This window comes from Cuculus canorus, chromosome 1, assembly GCF_017976375.1.
Source record: "Cuculus canorus isolate bCucCan1 chromosome 1, bCucCan1.pri, whole genome shotgun sequence".
NCBI classification, from domain to species: domain Eukaryota; kingdom Metazoa; phylum Chordata; class Aves; order Cuculiformes; family Cuculidae; genus Cuculus; species Cuculus canorus.
Genome location: NC_071401.1, coordinates 125178746 through 125196987, shown reverse-complemented (window position 1 = coordinate 125196987; position 18242 = coordinate 125178746). Strand labels below are relative to the sequence as shown.

The 18242-nt window shown below is 42.6% G+C and overlaps 2 protein-coding genes across 5 annotated transcripts in view; one reads left to right on the top strand and one right to left on the bottom strand.

Moving 5' to 3' along the window:
• KPNA1 (karyopherin subunit alpha 1) overlaps positions 1–7354 on the top strand; it is a 61119-nt gene extending 53765 nt beyond the window's left edge. For both annotated transcript variants that reach the window (XM_054056558.1, XM_054056557.1), the window contains exon 14: positions 127–7354. In XM_054056558.1, coding sequence (XP_053912533.1) covers positions 127–314 — 188 coding nt within the window. In that variant the 3' untranslated portion in view covers positions 315–7354. The remainder of the gene's footprint in view (positions 1–126) is intronic.
• A 156-nt stretch (positions 7355–7510) lies between these two features.
• Positions 7511–18017, bottom strand: FAM162A (family with sequence similarity 162 member A). 3 transcript variants are annotated; one of them, XM_054056560.1, is made up of 5 exons: positions 17814–18017; positions 15029–15154; positions 12693–12801; positions 9529–9637; positions 7511–7774 (listed from the first exon to the last, which is right to left on the bottom strand). In XM_054056560.1, exons 1-5 carry the CDS (start codon positions 17827–17829, stop codon positions 7688–7690), a joined length of 447 nt encoding a protein of 148 aa, XP_053912535.1. In that variant the 5' UTR covers positions 17830–18017; the 3' UTR covers positions 7511–7687. The 3 variants fall into 3 exon arrangements, with proteins under 3 accessions (XP_053912535.1, XP_053912536.1, XP_053912534.1); XM_054056561.1 differs by lacking the exon at positions 17814–18017 and adding an exon at positions 17534–17744; XM_054056559.1 differs by lacking the exon at positions 17814–18017 and adding an exon at positions 16240–16390.
• Positions 18018–18242: the final 225 nt, after the last annotated feature.

Sequence of the window (18242 nt, the reverse complement as noted above, 5' to 3'; positions counted from 1 at the left end):
GGGACCTGTTCTTTCTGAAGGTGGGAGGGAGTTGTCACAGAACTTGATGTTCACCACAGACTGAAAATGATCATGGTCATATGCTTTCACAGAGTTGTAACTTCTATGTGTATCTTTTCTCTGCAGGCTTGGACAAGATTGAATTCCTGCAGAGCCATGAGAATCAAGAGATTTATCAGAAGGCCTTTGATCTTATTGAGCACTACTTTGGAACAGAAGATGAAGACAGCAGCATTGCCCCACAGGTGGATCTCAACCAGCAACAGTACATCTTCCAGCAGTGTGAGGCTCCCATGGATGGCTTCCAGCTCTGAGGTGCCCCTGTGCTGTGTGCTCCTCTACCTAGCCAATCCTGTTGTTGAGCCACAAGCCACCCTTGGAGTGATTCTTTCAATGTTTTCCATAACCCTGTTTGCGCTCATTCGCTTGCCTTGTGCACATGCTCTTACATACGTCTGGAAAACTTTTGGCTCTCCATGGCAGGATGCCCCCACCTTGGCAAGGGGTCACCAGAATCACCCTTCTCCTCTAGATTCTGAACCTCTCCACTGTCATCTTCGTGGAGCTGAGGCACCTTTCTATACTTTGAGATATTCCCTGCTCCTATTACAGGAATATAATCCCTCCTCCACTGGCCCCCCACACTCCTGGCATCCAAGATAAGGCTGCCTTTCTCTTGTATTAGCTGCAGTGTGTGCCTGCAGTCCAGGGAGACATTCAGACTTTCTGAGAACGTAGCTGAGTTCATTCCCCATGTTCTTCCCTGGATGCCTCTTTGGATGGCTGTGTGAGAGAAGTTAAATCTTCACATGCAACATATCCATCCATTTTGCTGTATGTGCCAGCCAGGGTTATTGGCATATAGAACATGTTACAAATAATGGAGTAAGTTCTCTGTCCCCTGCAACAACAGGCTGCAATGGACATGTTTTGTGGTTCTTAAGAATACTGAACACATCTGGCCCCATTCCTTCTCAACACTGAGCTCCCAAGCTGGATTGCAGACCACTGTGGAGATTTGTATACCTTCCCAGTCTTTCCTCTCCATCCACAAAAAAAGAGAGCCTGTGAATAGGTCACTCTTACCACCTCCCCAGCAATGACTTTCCAAACCAGCTTCTAGAATGGAGAAGCTCCTTCCACTTCTGCTTGCCAGCATAGTATGATCCAGCCAGGACTTCCTTACAAATCAAGCCCTTTCTGATTTCGTGCTCCAGAGTCTGGTCCTTGGTATTACAGGTATGGCTGAAAAATTCCTGTCTGCCTGTCCACATTTTTACACAGCGTGACTTGAACAGATCTGTCTTCTGAAAAATTACCTTCCGAATACAGGAATCTTAATTTGTAAAACTTAGCACAAGGACCATTAGATCTCCTTTTCATTTTCACAAGACAAGAGCTTCCTCTCCTGCTCACCTGATTAAATAGAGGTCCTCCCAGTCAAGCCCCTTATTTAACAACTAAAATGACACTACATTCAGTGGGTAGTAATATCAGCGCCAGATCTGCCTGGCCCTTTCATTTCATTTTTCCCTTTTGCTGTTTACGGGACTTCGGGTGAATTAGCATGGAACGCATGGTTCCTACAGGTGACATCTATAAGGCATCGCTGACTGCATGACAGCTGTCATCCACAGCTGTAGACTGCCCTTCTGCTAGCAGCATGTTCTTGGCTCCGCAACCTGCTTGGATCACAGACATCTGATGCAAAGGCCAGCCACTCCTCACCGAGTTCAGCTGATACTGACACCAAGCTCTTCACACAGCTGAGGAGGTGCCACGTGGTTGAAAGTGGTGGTTCCTTTTCTGTAAGAGCAATGGATTCTCCAGGCCGTCTGCTCCCCCTCAGCATCGGACTATGTTCTTTCAAGCCATTTTGAGTGCTTGGAACACACATTTGTCCAGTGTAAACATTTCAGAATTGCCGCTGATGACAGCAGCGTCATGGATGCGTGGTAAATGTTAGTGGCAGAACTGCCTGCAAGATCCTCCCGTCAGTGAGAAGCCACTGCAAAAGCAAAACCAGCCCATCGGGTACAGAATAATAAAAATCTACAAATTGCTCGTCAAACTGCTGAAAGAAGCTAGGCAAAGGCCTGACCATCAGCTCTGTGTGACCGATACTTAAAACAGTCTTCAGTTCAGGATGGAGACTCTGACCTGTGTGGCCACTGCAGAAGCCACCTGCTGCCTCCCTAGCTAAGCCAGTTGGCCTCCACCTTCCTTCTCCCAGTTATTTTCTCTAGTGCTGCTTTGTGCTGAAGGAACATTTAGTTTACTGCACTTGATCTGTAAATGGACTTCGATTCTTTGTAATTTTAGGGGGTTAAATTTGGTGGTTAATTTAAAAAAAAAAAAGCAAAAAACCCCTCAATGTTGCCTTTACATCACATATAAATAACTGTGTTTCTCTTTTCTTGAAGGGTGATAGAAGCACTGATTAGTAGCAAAATCTTGTTTTAGCTTTTGGATTTTTTTGTGCTGGATTTTTTTACGTGTAAATTTCCAATAACATGTCATTTCTATAAGATTTGTTTAAAATCATGTACCTCTTATTGGATGGTATAAAAATGCTACATATTTTGTAAACAAATCTGAGCAAAGTGTGTGTGCATATATTCTGTATATTCATATATGTATATTCTGTGTATATATACACCAGCGTGTATATATACATATATCCACACACACGTATATATATACACATGCAGATGTGTGTATATATATACATATCTATATATCTATATATCTATATATATATATAAGTGTTTTCTCTTCCAGGCTAGTGAAAACAATGTGGTGCATTGGCGTTTCCCTTCCCCATCCCCCAAGAAAATAATGACAATTGCCTCTAAACGAGTGAATTAAAAAGAGAGTCCATTTAAGCTGAATGGTGTGCCTTCCTGTGTGAGGAGCTGGGCCAGTGTTTGTTACTTTTGCAGTGGATATGTGAATTCAGAGCAGATAAGTATAAATCTTTCAGCTTGGTTTGTTTGTTTGAAGTGACAGGCTTGGTTGGCACAGGTAATGTTGTTGTCATATTCTTAGACTGTGTAAGGCATTTGACTGGTAGCGCATAACATTTTGACTGAAAACTAAAACAATACAAAAAATCAACATGGCACACATTAAATGAATTAAAAATGTGGCTAACTTATAGGTCTCAGTTTAATTTTAAGAGGTGCTTAATTGAGTGCATTTCTATAGAGATCTTCCAGCAACCAATTATCGGCCTTGCTTTCCTTAGCCTTATTAATGGGTTAAAAGGAAATAAAATCTAACGAAGGCTGCAGATTATATGAGTATTGAAGGGAGATCAGACTTGTGAATTAGGAAAGTGACAGCTCACTGGTGCAGACTGATCAGAATTACTTGGTAAACCAAGGGCAAGTAAACTATTCGCGTTTAAATGGAGCCAAACATGTAGTGTAACATTACCCACCTAATAACTAATATTCAGGCTGCTTTTCCATTTTGGAGGAAAAGTGACTCTGCAAGAGTATGAGGATTGTGGTGTGTTTCACTTGAATACTGCTTTCTGATGCGATTCTCTGTGACCAGCTTGATGCTTATAGGTACAAAAGGAAATCTTATTAGAAACAGGGAATTTGTATTAACTTTATGTTGAGCTTTGGTACATCTTTTTTTTTTTTTTTTTTTTTTTAACAGGATCACTGTCTGCGCTGCTGTCAGCAGCTAAAAGAGGTTGCTAAAAAATTGGGAACAGCAATGAATGTTAAAAGGTTGAAAGTTCCATTCAGATGAGAGACCAGGCATTTTTTTTTTGAGACTGACAGGACAGTAACAATGGTTATGTCCCTTGCTAGAAACACTGACAACAGTATTCTCTGCTTTCCTGAGGATGTGCTGCTGCCTCAAACAAAGTAACTCAAAGAGCGCCTCCAGCTTCCACTTTTGTGGAGGTCACACTGTGTTTTAAATCATCTGTTCTTGTTTTGTGTGTAAGTAGGAAACAGCGTGGTCTCATGCATAAAGGACAGGCCAAGTTGGGGTTCTTGGGTTCTTCTCTTAGCTATGCTGTGCAGTGTGTAGTGCCAGAAAAGTGATCTCGCCCCTTTTCTTCTGCCATTAATGCATTTGTTTGTCTGCTTGTTGAGATCCAATCTAATCACCTTCCAAAAGCACCACAAGTCGGTAAGGTGAAAAGGTTCATGAGAACAAGAATCTCTGAGTTGTTCTTATAGCATCAGTTGAACTGGGCTTTAGAAAAAGGTAGATGCGGGACTACATAGAACTGTTACTTACCCATCCTGTCCACAGACCTGTCATGCCTTTTAAGTGTTGCGTATTTGCTGGAGCAGCAAACAGGAGCTATCATTCCTTCTCTTGGTAAAGCTCCCAGTGGGATGTGGCAGGCAGGGTCACTCCCTGGAGTCAGGAGGATGCAACAAACGATGGGCAGAAGGTTAGCGAAAACTCAATAACTCAGCCAGGACCAGTGCTTAGGGCTTCTGGGAAGACACCACACACACAAACAATCCTGTGAGGGAACTGCTGCTCAGAGACTTCAGCTGGATCTTAAGTTCCTGCATTCGTTCCTTGATGCCAAGCAACCAACTACTGGTTCCCTTCACTTACTTTTAAGGGAAGGGAGGAAGGCATTGACCCTGGAAAACCTACATGTTCTTGAACGTGCATTTCTAGAACTATCAGCACTGACTGGTAAGAACCAAGTCCCAACACCCAGTCCTACCTATGACAGTTCTCCTGATATGAACGTCTGTGATATCCTGAACAGCTGTTGTACCTCCCTGTCAGCTTTAAGTAATTCCCCCATCTTCCAGTGTAGTTTCTTTGCTTCTGGGATCAACACGACACATTGTTAGTACTTCCCCACGCCAATTTGAGCCAGTAGACTTGAAGGTCTTTTCAGATGCCTAAGTCTTAGTAGGAACATAAGCAGGACCTTTTCGTGTGCTGCTGTGGCCAAGCCCACAGGGCTCCTGTGCACTCTTCGAAGGTAGCAGTCAAGTTATCCTATGGATTGCATTCAAGTTGCCAGCACTGGGAAGTTTCAGTTGCCTCTGGAACAGGTACAGCAATGTGGCACATGGCACAGGATTAATAATTTGCCTTTTTTGAGTAAACGCGATGTTGCAGACTGAGCCAAAGGGGAGAAACTTAAATACTGTTTAAGGGCTTAGTATGTTCCCCTCCACCAGGCACTGCTAAAAGGCTGTGGGCTAAAGCTATGAGCTAAGCAGGTGATGCGAGGAGTGTGGAGTTCTCCAGTGAGACTGGCTGCTTAGGGCAGAACGATCTGTTAATTTTCTAGCCATTGTCTGTGTTTAGAAGTGCTTTCTTGGAAGCCTTCACACTAGGAAAGAGGCAGTTTCTGTCATTGCCCTCAGAAAGATAAATACCATTTTTCTAGTGCTCAGCTGCTTGCAGAGAAAATACTGCAGTGGTTGGGAGTGAACTGGAGGCAGTGGCTCAGCCTTTTATGTGGGGCTCTGGAGCCTACACGGAAGCTGAAAGGAGACACAAATGTGCGCAGTGATGCCCAGGTTTTATGGTGGATACTGAATGGTGGAGATAATGGATTGATAAAAGGAAGGGATATATGACTTCTACATGGATCTTCTGTCAAACCACTGGACCAGAGTTCAATTTTTGACTAAATGGCATAAAACTTGTAGAAATTAAGTAAAATGAAAAACTGTTGACCACAGCTGCTCTGGGGTGTTGCTTTTTAAGTGGTATTTTACATATTTTTATTTGAAATACTTTACCAGCTGTACAACTCGTAAATAATTCCGTTTCCCAAAGTAGGTGAGGTACCTGCCAGCTCTGCTCACAGAGTGCACTCAAAGTGCTTATTGAAAGGGGGATAGTTTTGAGTGCTGCATGGTTTTAAACTCTGCCATTAGCAAAGCATAAATCAAAACACCAGTTTCTTTTCCTGGTAACCTGAAATACTGCCTGAGGTGCATGTTGTTCTTTTTTGATCTCATGTAATACAGAAAGCAGCACAGGCACATTGTCAGGGAAGGGTTTTTTGGTTCCTGTCTGCTTAGTAGCATGGCAAAGAACCAGAGTTCTCACGGAAGATCTGTTCATGCGCTTGCAGTGGAACTGAGGACAAGTTGACTATCATGACTGATAGTGTACTTGTGATAATTGCCTTACAGAGAATCTGATGATGGGCTGTGGCATCAGCTGAAGATTGTAACTTCTGTGGTGGAATGACTGCACAGCTTTTTTGGCTGCCCCATCCCTGGAGGTGTTCAAGGCCAGGTTAGCTGAGGCTTTGAGCAACCTGATCCAGTGGGAGGTGTCCCTGCCCATGGCAAGGGGGTTGGAACTGGATGGGCTTTGAGGTCCCTTCCAACCCAACCCATTCCACGATTCTGTGATTGTTTGATTGGGTACATCTCATCAGTGGGTGGTGCCTAGAAATACACTTCATAAAAAGGTGTACCGCAGCAGTTACTTTCTAGCTCTAGAGAAAAGGACAAAGTACTAGAGAGGACTGTTCTATCTATCTTATTGCTTCTCCCTTCCAGATGTAAAGATGAGATTTACCCTGCATTTTTAGTAGGGCTTTTAATTTTTTTCAGCAATAGTGCTAACTTTTAATCAGCAAAATGTTTTGGAAAAAAATCTGCCTCCCACGATCAGAAAGCTCAGAAACTAAACCTGTCAAACACATGCCTCTTCCATTTGTGGTGTTCCCGGCGGCCAGCTAGCAGGTAGTCCTGCTATATAGTTTGGAAGAGAGCTCAGCAGCAGAGAGCAGGAATGTCTGATTGACTTTCTCACACCCATGTGCCTCTGAACAGCAAATCTGATAGTGCAGGTTGAAGTTGTGGGTCAGTGTTCCTCAAAATACTCATCTTTCTTCCCTTAGCTTGGACATTCCCTCATCTCACTACTAGCTCTGCTGTAAAAAATCTGTTATCTGTGACACGCGTGTTCTCTGGAATGCCACTTCACTATCACTCGCCCTCTTTTTATTAAAGGGAGGCAGTCCTTCACTTAAACAAATGCAGACAGACTACATTGGGCCTAGAACAGGTAGGTAAGCAAATTTCTAATAACTTCGATGATGTCGATGCAGGTCGTACAATTTTCTTGACTCAAGGTGTCCTCTAATAAATATTATCTCTTGCACAAAGAAGAACATTTGGAATATTTTAAGCAGCCTGTAAAGATAGAGAATACATACAGCAGCATCTTCCTGAAGATATCTGAAATAGTAATAGTGGATGACTACCCAGCAAAGGTATTTCATTTGTACAAGTATGGATGTACAAGTGGAAACCGATGTCTTTTTGTGTCCCGGTTATCGTCTTCTAAGTGGCAGGTATGAGCGTAAGACTTGGTAAAGGATCTTGGTGCCACAAGTGCAGGTGCAGCTCCTGTGGGGTTTTAAAAGGTGCTCAGTCATTGCGCATGTGGGAAACAACTATTCTGTCTATCCAGTTTGCTCGCTTGTCCCATTCTCCACTAACCGTGAGGAAGAGAGTTTAAAGGAAAGAAGAGGGTGTTAGAAAAAGAAAATAGGTACTTCTGATTTTAATGATTACAGGATAATGCACTCGTTCTTTCTTGAATATGAGAGTACAGAACTATCACACAGGAGAGATGTGACTATATCCTCCTTCCAGTGCTTAAAAGGACACCAGCTTTTCTTCCCCAGTCCTTGGTCTCTTCATTTCCTCCTCTAAGGTTTAGCAGATGTAGCTTCATCTCTCCATTGAGCTTTCTTCTCCAGGTTTATGCTTGTGAGAGATTCATGCCTTTTTACAGCCTACAAGAGAATAACAAAGCCAGAGTAGAAAGCATCACCTAAAGGACCACAGAGATGAAATTTGAATCGATAGTTCACAAAATACTTGGCCTATCCTTAGCAAGGCACAATTCTGTCAGTTTTAATGCCAGGAAGAGAGAGGGTTGACAAGACAGACATTCAGAGTCTATTTTGGCTTAAACTTATTACTTCTCTAGGAATAAATTAAACCCTTTTGTTAATGGCACTGGCCAATGCAGTCTGTGTTTCTGGTCAGTATTTAAAATTAATCTCTGGTCTTCAGAAGTCAGAGGCACTGGAAACAAACCAAAAATTAAACAGTAGATTCCAGCTGCTGTGAAAACAAGGGTCCCAATGCAGCTGGCCTCCTCTCTTTCCGGTGTTTGCATTCATACTACTCCACTGTAAGAGGAAAATACTCTGGGAATTGTCAATGTTTGGTCTCTTCTGCTAAATCCAGGGAAAAACCTTTTCACTGTTTTGTTTCACAGTGCTGCATTCTTTCCATTTTGATATGGGAATGCTGGCAAGTCGAAATGCCGCTCGACACTTCAATAGTTGTCAGTGCTGGAGTTGAGACTGTCACTAGTTTGAGGCTTTCTCTAGAACACTGAGTAGTCTATAGAAACAAGATCTGCACATTGTCCTCAGAAGAACTGCCTGCGAGAAAGGCAGCAGACAAGTAAGGTTCTGTGCACACAGATGCTTTAACCTCATGGTTTTCTGCTTCCAGTCACCCTTTGAAGAATGCAGACCATGTTTCCAATACTGCTGTGCTTTTATCAAAAGCAACGTGACAAAAGCCGCACAGATTATACTCACGTTCCTTGGCTTTGAGGCTAATGCTGCTCAGTCTTTAGCTTGGTTTCAGTACACAAAAAGCACTCTTTGCTTCTTCACAGAAATACTGCAAAGTTAATTGTTCACCAGCTATGTTAAAAAACATAAAGCGTGACTAACCTTTGCCAGACTTGGAAACTTAAACCTCACACTTACTCTCTTAATATGATGCAAATTAAATCGTAGAGCTAACCCTGCCACATGCTGAACTTTGATGCCAAATTCCATGCTAGTGAAGGATGCTCAGCCTCTACAGGACTTGGAAGCTTTTCTACAAAATAGTTTTTCAATTCAACAGACGAGTAGTTTGAGAAAAGCTGTTCCATCCACACTGAAGGAAGGCTATTTTCCAATGCAATTAAAGGGTACAGAATTATTTCTGATCATCTCCCCGCTGTTTAAAAAGAGTTTTGAGAATTCTCGAGTCTGTCTGTGGAGAAACACGCTCATTTGCTATTTCTGTTAACATTGATTCTGCAAGTGTTGAAGCGCGTAGCAAGGCATTTGTAATGGGTCCGTGCAACAAACTGCATGGACCCCATGGCCCAAGGAACATTTACCTGCCGACCACATCCCCAGAACAGAAGGTGCTCTTTCCTTTCAAACTCTTGCAGCCAGTCAGCAATATTGAGTTAAAACAGCATGAGCTAAAATTAAATATTGCACTAAGAAAAAGACACTTTTTTCTTCCCCTTTTAGAGGAAGCCTATGCAGTCTAACAGCAACACCAGCCTCTTCTGACTTGGGAATTGATCACTGAAGTCGCTTTTGGGGAACTAATCCTTACATTTTCCTCAGTGATAGAATGAAAAAGAACCCCCCCCCAACCAAAAAAGTACTAACAATCTATAGGAGGAACAGAGGAGTTTATGTGAACACTGATTTGCATGCACCAGCCAAAAATCTGTGCTTACCTGCTTCCCTTTAATCACCATGATTATGCATCCCAGTATTGTCAAGGCAATCATTACGTAGCTGAATTTCACACGCAGTGTGGTCTTTGCTGCTCTGATTGTTTCAATCCTCAAGAAATAACAATAAAAGAACAGACTCATTATCAGAGACCCAAATAAATCATCTGGCTGATTGTTTGATTTCTCCTGGCACGTGACCTATGCAGTCTCATGTAATGCTGACTGTACTTCGCTCTCTTCACAAAAAGGTTTTACAAGAGTGGGAAAGGCTGATACCTGCTACTTGGGAGATTTGTGGTCACAAAGGGGTTCCTCTCTAAGTTGGAAACAAACTCAGCATTTTTAACTTTTACTGATTGAATTGTTAAGCGACAACACTGCCTGTCTACACCACCTGAGTGCAATGCAGAGGAAGAAAGCTGCATTATTTAAGTATATTTGTTCACTGTGGGGAGAACAGGAAAAGGAGAGGGATGCGTTTACTGAGCATCCTCTACTACAGGATCTGATGGTGCTGTAGGTTACACACTGGCTGCTGAATGTAGCACTCAGAAATTCTAAACAGGACTTGCTAAAAGCCCAGTGGTTGCCATGTCCCTCCTGCTACAGTAAATAATAGTCACAAGGTAGGCTGTTTTCCGAAAATACTAAGGAGGCACAGACACTTGTAAGCTTTCCAACATCAGCTTTGGACAGAGGACTCCTTTAAATCTATTTATTTCAGGGGGCTTACCTAGCCATGCCAGTACCTGCACCACTCCTTTGGGAAACCTGTTGCCTAGTCTACTCTTACCTTTTAAACCCCAGAAATTGCCCACAAGAAGAGTATCAATTATTGAAGCCTTCCAGCTGTAGACGTGATGAGTTAAAACAAAAAATAATTGAAGTTAGGTTAAACTCTGCAGATCACTCTACCCAAATGGCATCTCAGGGACAACAAATTTAAAGTTCATATTAGAGATGCCAATGCAAGAAGCACCAATAACACACAATGCTTTTAGATACGCTTTGCACAATAACCAAAGCCCTAAGCCCTGTATATTTAACTCCCCTTGCAGAATTTAGAGCAGTTGCCTCCCTTTTCAAGGAGGTCTAATTTAAAGTCTCGCTGACTGAATCAGAGACGTTATAAAATTACAGATGACTAGATGACACCATCATATGATGTAAGAATAAATGCATCGAATTAGGTAATTATACCCTAAAACTAACATGGGTAGTGGATTTAGGGGGAAATTATCAGTGTACGCAAGCATGAGTGCATATGAAATCTTTTACCATATTTTGACCATTATAATTGAGGAAAAAAAGATATTGAAGGATCTATGACAGTTTAACATTAAATCACACAGGTCCTGAGAACTATAGAGTTTTGTTCCTGTTTTTGTTGAGCAGAGCGATTTGATCGCTGTTTCAGAGTACAAGATTTCTGATTGTAGGGAACACATCCATCTACCATGAAACTAAGTAGTTAAGTTCAGCTTCCAGGTTAGTTGTTTTTACTAATAATCTGTGGTGAACAACTTGGGCACAGGCTGCAATTCAGCCAAAATGTGCAGAAGTAGGATTTAAAAACTTCATTAGTTAATTTTTGAAGTACCTTAGATTTGTTAGAATATGCAAGAGGAAAAGGCAGTTATCTGAACACAATTTGTGAATAAGTTAAGTGGCTAAGATTAACAATTGTTTAATAAATTAGTTACTTCTGATCACTACATCTTGCAAGATCACCGAGTTATATCACAAGCCCTCACAAAGCACTCTTATTTCAGCTAAGAACAGGAAAATAAGCTTTTGTTCTTTTATAGTTCTTGATCATCCTCTCAGCTTTGGCTGAACAATTTGCCTAAATAAAAACAAGAATTCCCCATGTACTTGCAAAAATGATCAGCTTTTATCAATAAACTGTTGAAATTACTTCAATCACTCTAACTCTGTTTTCTTAAAACTACTACTCATAACAAGTGTTTGATATGCAAAAACATCCCAACTGACAATGTAATAAGTTTTAACAATTTACACCTTTATGTATTTCAAATGTAATTTTAAGGAAAATGTTTCAATACAAAACTGAAGAATTCCTTTTTAGCAATATTTATCCACTGTGATACATTTAGAAAGAACTTGAGATACATGGGTGGAGTTTCAGTTCCCACAGGGTGCATCCAAACAAATAGAACATCTTTAGAATCATAGAATTGCTTGGTTGGGAAAGACCTTTGAGATCATCAAGTCCAGCTGTACCTGCCCACTACTGAACCAGATCCCCAAGCATCTCATCTGTCCATCTCTTAAACACCTCCAGGGATGGGGACTCCACCGCCTCCCTGGGCAACCTCTGCCAGTGTCCAAGAACCTTTTCAGTGAAGAGATTTTTCCTGATGTCTAATCGGAATCTCAGAAGTTTAGAGGGCAGCTGCATAGTTTGCTCACGCAAGTAGAACAAGATTTACTGTATCTTTTTAATTTAAAGAAAGACATGTATTTAATAGCATTACAAGCGTGTTTTAAAAGATAATGATACTACAACCAGGAATGTTTTTTAAACTAAGAATTGCCTATTGTTGTTTTTATTGTTTTTTTTTTTTTGTTAGGGAGACTTTCCACTGTTTGTTAGTTTAAATTCCAAGAGTAAAGAAAGTTGGCCCATGCCCTCTAATAATTCATGAATAAATATTTTAAATGAGTTTCAGTTATTTTATAGCTATGTTATGAAAGTTTTACACAACAGGAGACTTACGTATAAAGAAAAACTATAAAGAGCTCACGCTAATGTTTGCAAAAAGAGAAAAGTAAAACTTAGCAGGTTAGTGATGTTTTTCTGATGAAACAACTGATAGATCCCGGTCATCTTTTCAGGAAAAAAAAATCAAAATGGATATATTATCCGAGCAATCCAGAACTGCTCAGGTCATCTCAGCTACAAGATGATACACCAAACACAGTTATGATTTTTCAGCTGTGAAAACCCATTCCATCTAAGAAAGGTTATTCTGGAGTTACTTTCAAGTATCAAATGATACTTTCAAGTATCATTTCTGTGCCCTTTTACCTTTCTCCCCTTGCCTCTCCTCATAACACCTATGATCAGGCAGGTCTCCTCTATCTAAACCCATTACCTGTGTAGACCATGTCTCTTTTACAGCTGAGAAACTGGCACTTACGAGACAGTCTCTGGTATATCCTCTGGTTTTTTGTAATTGCCTGCCCACAACAAGAATTTTTTCTCCCAGTCTGTAGGCTTGTGTCCAGGCACCTTCAAAGTAGGACGACCTGAAAAGAAACCCCAAACAAATGTACAAATGAAAAAAACCAACTGAACTACCAAAAAACAACAGTCAGAGAAGATGAATTGCCACAGCTGTAACGAAACTAGTTTGGGTAAGCAATGTTGAATGTTAAGTATGATTGATAGGGTTGGTTAGGGAACAAAATGTATATCTCAGTCAGATAAAAAACCTGTAAATATGGATTAAACTGAGGCCACATAAAGAAAGCCAAACCTTGCCCAGGACCTCTATAGCTGGAGCTCTAAATTTGCAGAACCTGCTCCAGCACTTAAGCTTCCTAAGCTGCTGTGACAATAGTTTTCCTATTTCATTTAAATTAGTTTTAAAATAAAATAAAATAAAATAAAATAAAATAAAATAAAATAAAATAAAATAAAATAAAATAAAATAAAATAAAATAAAATAAAATAAAAGCAACTGCTACAAAAAGCAAATACGTCACAGAATGTTAACTTCTCCAAAGAGAGTAAGATTTTATCTTAACTGAAGGTATAAACAAGCAGATGACCATAGGCAAAGACGAGACCCTTAATTTTCAGCTCAGTCTTTCAAACTCCATATAAAAAAATATTCAGAATGTATCAGGGAAGGTTTCCACACATAACATACTGTTTAAATCTAACAAACAAAGTGCAAAGATAGCCACTTTTTTCCTTTTTCTTTTTTTTAAACAATGGGAGGTATCCTCTATGGATATGTGCTGCCTCGTGGCTTCATGAATTATCTAGAATAACAAACAGACAGCTTGCTGACAACACCAAGTTATTCAGAAACATAAAGAAGAGGGCTAAGCATGAAGAACCACAGAGCTTCAGAATCCTGAGTTGAAGAGATGGTCAGTGAAACCCCACGTGTACAAGCAGAAAGCAGTTCCTGGGAGGTGTCCTTGCCCATGGCAGAGGGGTTGGAACTGGATGATCCTTAAGGTCCCTTCCAACCCAAAGCATTCTATGATTCGATAATTCCAGTTCACATACAGAAGACAGACTCTAACCTAACCATTATGGCTGAGGAGTAACTCCTCAGGGTTTCATAGAGCTTTTAGCAAAATGTTCAGTAACAGTCAGAAAGGGGAACAGTACTATTAGCAGTGATCAGCAACACAGACCAACACAAAAGCGTTCTTATGCCATTGTACAAAACCACGACTCCAGCACTTTGAAAAGCATGTGAAATACTGATCCCCCATCTCAGAAGCTGTTGAAATAGAATGGGAACGGAGAAAACTGGTAACGACAACCACAGGTATGCAGTGGCCACCACATGAGAAATGGTATCACAGATGGAGAGCTTTGGTTTGGAAAAGCAGGTAACTGAAGTTTCTTACAGCACAGAGGGCACCAGAAATGTGACATTGGGAGTGTGGGTTACAACGAGCAGGTGCTGTTTTTGCTGTTTTGGGTGCTGTTTTGATATTGAATAAAGAGACATAGGATAGCAACTAGCATGCACCAGGTTCAAAAAGAAGGACAAGACTGTACTTGTCTTCTCACAGCATGCTTCAGCAGAGGAATTCCTTCCCAGAGGATGCATGTGCTAAAAATACAACCAGCTTCAAAAGAGTGGGCAAATTTATGGAAGAAAAATCCAGTGAGAACCATTAAACACAAAGAGGCCACCTCTGGGACAGCTGTCTAGGGAGAAACATTATGTTTGCCCTGTTCCCATTCTCTTCCTTAGATCCTTGCTATTGGCTATCATTCCTATTAGTATTCACAAAAATATAGGGACGTCCTTTACTCAATGCCACCGTTAAACATGAACAAAGCCAAGGATTCTGACTGACTCTCTCCTGAAGGCCATATTAAGTGTTATGAACAGCTGGAGCTGGTTCTACTATGCAAAACTGCAAAAGTATTTTAGCTCATATGACATTTCTAAACATTGATAGTTTACATTGGGGCTGAACACTCTGTTCTACAGCATGGCTGAAGCTCCTCAGTGTAGGAGTGCACATCAGATAAGAAGGTACTGACCTGCTACAAAGTAAAGGCTGTGTTATTATCAGAAAAAATACCAGCCCCTGACTTGGTTAAAAACCAAGATTTTATTGCTAAATTTAGTGCTAAGTTCTTCAGTCTAAAGATCAGAGTTACCTCTCACAAAAATCAGGGATATCAGCATCTATGTCAGCCAAATTCCTGTGCAGCCTGGGTATATAAATATTTCATGGCATGAACCATAGCACGATCTTTATCAAAACCTCTTACTTCTTGGCTGAAGTTGACTTTCTTCCTGGGATTTAATGCAAAATCTCCTGCTTATCTTCAGATCCGCTGCTTTAGTCATGCTAAGAATTGAGGGAATATTTCTTCCCAGCAGTTTAACAGCTGTACCTGGAAAAGAAAGCAGAGGAAGCAAAGGGGGAAATTATAACTCAAGAGTAGTAGAAAGTGAGATTATTGGCTCTTAAATCTTTCGGGGGAGGGAGGGGGGAGGGTTGTTTGTTTGTTTGTTTTAACACAAGAGGAAAAAGAAAGAAAAAAGCAATGAGGTACAAATCAAATATTATGCAAGAAACACCAGATTTAGTTGTAACAGAGCCTGCCAAAGAAATTAAAGCTTGTCTATTAGCCATGACTTGAGCTTGCTCATTACCCTTATTTAGAAATATGGGCATGCAAGACTACAGCCTATAAGAAATTTATAACAAACAATGCACATCACAATTTCAAATAACTTATCTATTCACGTACTTCAAATACACTCTGGACAGAGCCATTTCAAGGGCTGTACACCAGTCCTTGTCACATCCCAAAAGTAAGTCACAGACTTGACAGAGTCAAGGAATAAAGCCGAGAAAAAAGCAACATCTTGCAGTAACTCCTTCGTAGTGTATTAGAAAAGGACAAGGGATCTTATATATGAAAATATAATCTCAAGAAAGAGCTTCTAATTCATTAATATCATGAAAAAATTAGATGGGGAAAAAACATCTTTGAAAGGCAAAAGAGCACTTAAAACTATAAATAGTGTTATTATTTCTTCTTCATGATGGCTGAAAATGGCTCATGAGAAACAGTCGTCCTTTATCTTATACTTACAGGTGACCCTTCTAACGAATGTTCCCAGGGATGGGGCATCTACCACCTCTCTGGGCAATGTGTTCCACTGTTTCACCATCCTCAGTGTGAAAAATTTCTTCCTAAACTTCTCTTTTAGTTTAAAACTATTACATCTTGTCCTATTGCTACAGGCCTTGCTAAAAAAGTTTTTCCCTGTCTTTCTTATAAGCCCCCTTTAAGTTCTGGAAGGCTGCTATGAGGTCTCCTTTGAGTTTTCTCCAGGCTGTCCTCATAGCAAAGGTGCTCCAGACCTCTGATCATCTCTGTGGCCTCTTCTGGACTCACTCTCACAGGTCTATGTCCCTCCTGTGCTCAGAACTCCAGAACTGAACTCAGGACTCCAGGTGAGGTCTCACCAGAGCAGAACAGAGGAGCAGAATCCCCTCCCTTGCCTCTGCTGGTCATGCTGCTTTTGAGGCAGCCCAGGACACTGCTGGCTTTCTGGACTGCAAGCGCACATTGCCGGCTCATATTCAGCTTCTCATGCACCATATTTAGAGAAGGAAAAAAAAAAATCATAGAATCATAGAATCGCTTGGTTGGAAAATACCTTTGAGATCATCAAATCTAGTCATACTTAACACTACTGAACCAGCTCCCTGAGCACCTCACCTACCCATCTTTTAATACCTCCAGGCATGGTGACTCAACCACCTCCCTGGACAGCCTCTGCCAGTGCCTGATAACCCTTTCAGTGAAGAAATGTTTCCTAATGTTCAATCCGAACCTCCCCTGCACAACTTGTGGCCACTTCCTCTCGTCCTGTTGCCTGGCACTTGGGAGGAGAGACAAGCACATACCTCTCTACATACCCCCTTCAGGCAGTTGTAGAGAATAATAGGGTCTCAGCCTCCTTTCCTCTAGGATAAAAAGGCACAAATCCATTCCTTTCTTTTTCATTTTAGCAGTCTGTGGGGATGCTGCCAGGCTTCTAGCGCTGATGCCCACCAGACAGGGCTGATCTCTCCTCCCTTCACCCCTGCCCTACCATCTGGAGCTCTGCCAGTGGCATGGGCAAAGGAGATCCCGCTCTGCACTCCTTGTCACCCAGGGACAAGATCACTGTGATACCCAAAATGCTGACAAATATACTCTCCAAGACTTGTTTTGTGGTTTTAGAACGCAAATACCCTTTATTAGGGCTGGGTAACATAAGAAGTGATCTTCATCCATCATGTGCAGCCAGACAGGAGCTGGGACAGATTTCCCACCGACAGGCACATGGATAAAGTCTCCCAGAATCTTATGCATATTCTATTCCTTTCCAAAGAATCATTTTAACGTTAACTTCACAGCAGCCAAGTCCCTTGTTCATTTGGAGCTCTGGAGTCAGCTCTGCCTGACCTTGCGTTTGAGCCAGGGAAAGGCTGCAGACAGAGGGGATTGCAGAGGAAGAGACACCTGTTCAGCACAGACCACACTGAGCACAAAATTAACAGTGTCTGTGAAAAAACATGCTCTAAAGGGACGTTCTGTCTAACTTTCAAAAAATACAGATCCTCGGATGAGCTGAACTCTGCTTTAGCTTAAATCAAAACATCCCCCCTTTTTGTAACCACAAAATCGCTTGGTTGGAAAAGACCTTTGATATCGGGTCCAGCCGCACCTGCCCACTACTAAACCGTGTCCTCAAGCGCCTCAAATGCCTACCTTTTAAACTCCTTCCAGGGAGGGGGACTCCCCCCTCCCTGGGCCGCCTCTGCCAGTGCCCGAAAACCCTTTCAGTGAAGGAATTTTTCCATAGGTCCAATCTGAGCCTCCGCTGGCGCAGCTTGAGGCCGTTCCCTCGCCCTATCGCCCGGCCCCGGGAAAGAACACTCGCTCTTTAGCGGCACCGGTCTGGCTCGGAGCTGACATCGCCTCTCCCGCCCTCCCCAAGGCCCCGCACGGCGCAGCCTCCCCGCCCCCCGTTCCCGGGGCACCCGCTCACCACTACGGCTCCCCATGGCTCGGCCTCTCAATGTCACCGCAGCGCCCCGCCCCTCCCAGCGATTGGAGCGGTGGAACACGCCGACCCCGGGCCGGGGCCGCCTCTCAGCGGGGTCTTCGCGCCCGCGCCCTGCACGGAGCCGCCGCGCCGACAGGGGCCGCCCGCGCGCCGAGCCGCGAGGCCCGATCGGCCTCTCCCGCGACAAGCCCCGCCCCCTTTCTGCGCGGCACACCGACACGCATCCCGATTGGCTGCCCGCGGGACGAGCCACGCCCCCTTGGCTGCTCGTCATCCCCGCCCCACCGCCTCATTGGCCGTCTGCAGGAAAAGCCCCGCCCCCTTGCAGCTCGTCGCCCCTCCCCGCCGCCTGATCGGTCGACGCCAGAGCTGAGCCGGCCGCGCTGCCGCCCCGGCCCCGCCTCTTAATGG

Excerpts from the sequence above, each read along its gene's own strand:
- FAM162A (XM_054056559.1), bottom strand. The coding sequence starts at position 16,375 with ATGGTGCATGAGAAGCTGAATATGAGCCGGCAATGTGCGCTTGCAGTC. Across the intron at positions 15,155-16,239 it reads TGCTCCTCTGTTCTGCTCTG|GTACAGCTGTTAAACTGCTG; the intron begins GTGAGACCTCAC and ends TTTCTTTTCCAG. Across the intron at positions 9,638-12,692 it reads GATATACCAGAGACTGTCTC|GATTGAAACAATCAGAGCAG; the intron begins GTAAGTGCCAGT and ends TTATTTCTTGAG.